Here is a 4,788-nt window from a genome sequence, read left to right on the forward strand (position 1 = left end):
TATAATCATGAAATTTTGCACACGTACACATTACATCCCTGTATACATGTGTATTTTTCAGATGTTTTTAAAACTGGAATGTTTGAAATTTAAAATTTTCGAAATTAAGGCCTTCATGGAGCTCGGTCTTCAAAATGGCCTACTCGGCGAAAGCCTCTTACGGGAAACGGAATGTGTAACAAATGTTCAACAGGCGAACAAATTTATTTCATTTGAACCTTCAAAAAAAATTATTTCATTTGTCCTCACATTTTTGTGTGTACGAAAGGAAGGTCTGTTGTGCAAGTATATATCAGGGAGAAGGAAGTCGTACGTAGTAGTACATGCAAAACGGCTAACCTGTTAATTCTCGGTAGCAGTGAATGCCTTTAATTATTCGGAGACGAGCGCTTCATGTTAATTCTCCGAATTCCAAAACTGACGCATACGCTTGTGCAAGTTAACCCCTCGTGTTGTCCTATATAAGAACGTCAATTCCTCTAAAACTTCACCAAATCAACTGAGCTCAGAGTCACATATGCAACAGATGAGCATGTCTACTTTCGTCTGCGCCGCCATCTTGTTGCTTGCACTAGTCTCACAGTCACTGGCATCAGCCAGCATTAACGACAACAATGGCGTCGCCGTCGCGGCCCCTAGAGTGCCCGTGGCGTTCCAGTTCCTGCAGGGGCACAACGACGCGCACCGCGAGGTCGGCGTGGCACCCCTGGAGTGGAACTGGACGCTGGGGCAGGACGCCAAGCGGTACGCGGCCCAGCTCGCCGCCCGCTGCAAGCTGGAGCCGCCAAAGTACGTCCCGCCGATCTACGCGCGGAACAGGTACTGGGGCAGCGGGAAACAAGACGGCGAAGCCGCCACCGGCTCGTGGGTGTACGAGCGGCGGTGGTACGATCACGGCGCCAACGCGTGCGCGCCCGGCAAGGAATGCGGGTCCTACAAGTTGGTGGTGCGGAACACCACGCGAGAGCTCGGCTGCGCCTGCCGCACCTGCCGCGGCAGCAACGACACCGTGGCTGTTTGCAGCTACTCCCCTGGCGGCAACTACGACGACCCGCCATACTGAGTACGTCTATACGGGAGCTACATCAGGAAAGATGTGGCCAACTAATATATGATGCGAAATAAGGCGTTTGGTCCGGCGATTTTTGGTTAAGTAATGGGAAACTCGGACTACACTGTGACTGAAGCTGTCTGTTACTTTGGTTTTGTTCAGTTCGCCCGTACCGTAAACCACTTTATCCCGCTATATATACTGCAATGGTATTGCTAGCTGAATCTGATAGTGCTATCGCGTAAACCAAGTAGCAGAGGAGTGACTAGTTTTCGACTTCCCTCGCACACGATTATTTTCCCACCAAGAACTCTGAACAACCTTTCTCCCCGCAGTCTGATCGGCTCGACCCTACTCTATCCTCATTTTTGTTTGTTCCAAGAAACCAAACGGTTTGCATAGAAGCTCATTTTCACAGATCAGATTATAGAAACAAACTAATGTATTCAAACAGCCATTTTTTTGTTTTCTTGGAACAAACACAAATTGCAAATCACCATAGGTGTAGTTCACACGCCAATTGCAGATCACCATAGGTGTAGTTCACACGTCAATTGCAGATCACCACTGGTGTAGTTCACACGTCCATAAAATGCAGGCAATACGAGTAGGGAATTCGAGTGGTACAGAGATTACTACATGTCAATTTCAGTTGGTTACTAAAAATTGGACTACAAAATTTGCAACATTAGTCCTAAAAACTCTACCTCCATTTTCGACATAGGCATGTCGGTCTATAGGACTCTACTGTTGCCGACTTATCGCTTTTGTTACTTTTCCATTTATCGGACTTTTGTTGTTCGGTTGCATGCATCCTAGTTATACAAAGGTCGGGTGTTACTCATAATGTTTTGTATCTGCTTGATGCTACATTTTAAGATAATTAAAGCACCCTTTATCAAAAATAATCCCTAAGAAAATTCAGTCAAGGATTGCCTGCATCCGGATCACTTCACCATGACTACCCCCCTTTGCTTCTTGAGTTCTCTTCAGTCTTCTTCGGGAAGTAGATCAGACCCACAACTTTGCGTATGATACCCATCATTAGAGTTTGATTCTTCAGAATTTTCCTCCGCCAGCACATTGCAGTTTCCCATGCTCGTCAATTTCAGCTCATAGCCATCATTGATATTCGCCTCACCCCCATCTGCTAGCCCCTCAAAAGGTTGTGTAGCCCCAAGCATCTTCCACATGCCGATGTACTTTGGCCTTCTGCTACCTTCTCTAGTGCTTTCACTATTCTTCTTCACCCCCTAACTCTGGTTTTGGAACACCTGAAAGTGTGCAGCATCAAGCCCCTTCCGCCTGCCCTTATACTTTGGCCTTATGCTACCTTCTCCAGTGCTTTGGTGCTTTCAGTATTCCTGAACGAGTCCATCTCCAGTTGACCACGATGATGTTGTTACTCCGTGTAGGACACCAGAGCATTGCAATTGCATATCCTGATGGTTCCCAGTCCTAGCATGTCTATGGGCGTCAATGACGCTGACAGAGCAATTCCAATTGAGCACAAAATTTTGTGGATGTATGAACCTAAGAATGACTGGGCTCTACTCCTTTGTTGGCTCAGCTGGCCAGTATGGTTTGTTTGTGAACTATGGTTCCATTTCTGATCTCACGCTTAAATAAGAACATTGTGTGCTTCAACAACCATGGAATGTATACTTTATTCAAGTTCATTACTTCCATAATGGGCACATGGGCATTCGTGTATTTTTCAGCATCACTCCCTCAATCAAGTGATCGTACAGACTTAGGTTCACACACTAAGTTCAGTACAACAGAAGTTACATTATCACTCTGCAAGGGCGCGTACAAGTTCAGAGTGCTCCCCTAATTGGGTAAACTATGGGACACTTTATTACTGTTCTCCCTTGCCAAAGTAAAGCAACTTAAGAGTTTTGCTTTAAGCATCCTTTAATTCTTCCAACGTCAGCAAGTAGGTGATCGATCAAAGTCTTTGTTGTTCATCCGTTGCAACATCAACGTATTCTCTTTTTTTAGCACTTAACGGGGGAGGGGAAGGGGGCGATCGCCCACCCAAACTCATTTTTCTATTAATAGTACGACATTGCGATTATTACATAGCTCCGTAGAGGAGAGAGAGAGAGAGAGAGAGAGAGAGAGAGGACGGCTATCAACTATAGACAGCCTCACACCAGTGTAGAACGGGGTACAATCTACACGGAAGGGGGCTTGGACCACCCATCATCGGAGATGCTCCTGGATCGAATGCCGCAAGTCAAGATTCGAGGTCCGGATGTGATCAAACACCATTTGGTTCCGGGTCTTCCAGGTAACCCAAAGGACACAACACATCGTCGTGCTGAGAAGTAGACGGCTCCAGGAGGGGTGACAGGTGGAGAAGACACACCAAACATTTTCAACACAACAATCGACAAGCATACTGTAGCGGCTGAGGACGCGCGCCCACATCGGATGTAAATTGGGGCACTCAAAGAATAGCTGCACGATCGTCTCAGACCGAGTGGGGCAAAAGGGGCAGTCATCATGTTTGAGGAAGTCGATCTGATGTAGGAAGTCCTGCACATGAGTGTTACCATGTCTTAGAATCCAGGCGAACACCTTGACCTTCATGGGCATGAAGCCATCCCAATTGAGGTCATGCAGGGGAGCTCATGGCCAGAGAGTTTGATAATGTGGTATACCGCACTCGCCTTGAACTGAAGATACCCACCCCAAGCTAGGATCCGCACATCATCAACCTTAGAGAACTGAACGTGATTAAGAGCTTATCGAAGCAAGCAAAGTTGCACACATATTTTAAGCGTTTTGCTGCTTCTAGTTGGTTACCCCGCAAGAAAGCCATGACCTCAGCGTGGAAAGGATCAAGGACTTTCGCCAATGTTCCTACACCACAAGCTTCTACCTCACTTTTTGTGATTCCTGATAATAGCACCCCACGCACCCTCCAGCGCTTGATTCAAAATTAAAAGCGCCATGATGTTGGTTTTCAATTCATTCTCACTGGGAGGGGTACATACACTACAAAAAAAAGACACATCTGTGACATTTTGGGCCGAACGAAAAAAAATTCTGTCATACATATGACACTTCTATGACGATAATTTTGACAAAACCCGGTATCATCATAGATGTGGTGGGCTCCTACTTCTATGACAAAAAATCATGACAGAAAATGGGCTTTTCGTCCTGGGCGGGCGGGAGACGCAGCTGCATGACATTGTTTGGGCCGTCCATGACGGAAAAAACCGCGGTAGAAGCGAGGGCGAGGAAAATTTCGGGGAGTTCCCGGTTACGGTGGGAGGTCGGGGGCCGAGCGATGCGCGTTTCTCTCGTACACGTACGCGCGTGTGTGCGAGGCGTTGGCTCTAACTGAACCCGAGCGAGGCGTTGGGCTCTAACTGGAACCGAACGATTGCACTGCAGGCTATGCATTACTGAATCTGAGCGATCGATCGATGGCTGTTAACTGAACCCGATCGAGCGATTCCTTCGCTACTGCTGCTAACTGAAGCCGATCGATGCTGCCTCTGGGATGAACAGTGAGCGCTGCGGGGGGGTTTGGATGAACAGTGAGCGGTGGCGTTGCCTCTGGATGAACAGGACCCCGTGGTGTGGTGGAGGGCTGGATGAACAGGAGATGGTGGAGGGGTGCCCATGGAGGGGTGGTTGAATAGGACCCCGTGGTGCGGAGGGCTGGATGAATAGTAGACGGTGGAGGGGTGCCCGTGGAGGGGTGGTTGAATAGGACC

At 47.8% G+C, this 4,788-nt stretch overlaps 1 protein-coding gene across 1 annotated transcript; it reads left to right on the forward strand.

The window, feature by feature from the left end:
- Window positions 1-526: 526 nt before the first annotated feature.
- On the forward strand, window positions 527-1,063 carry LOC123049920 (pathogenesis-related protein PRMS-like). The gene has a single exon (XM_044472771.1). The coding sequence runs from the start codon at window positions 527-529 to the stop codon at window positions 1,061-1,063; it is 537 nt and encodes a 178-aa protein (XP_044328706.1).
- Window positions 1,064-4,788: the final 3,725 nt, after the last annotated feature.

This window comes from Triticum aestivum, chromosome 2D (genome assembly GCF_018294505.1).
Source record: "Triticum aestivum cultivar Chinese Spring chromosome 2D, IWGSC CS RefSeq v2.1, whole genome shotgun sequence".
NCBI lineage: Eukaryota > Viridiplantae > Streptophyta > Magnoliopsida > Poales > Poaceae > Triticum > Triticum aestivum.

Excerpts from the sequence above, each read along its gene's own strand:
- LOC123049920 (XM_044472771.1), top strand. The coding sequence starts at position 527 with ATGAGCATGTCTACTTTCGTCTGCGCCGCCATCTTGTTGCTTGCACTA.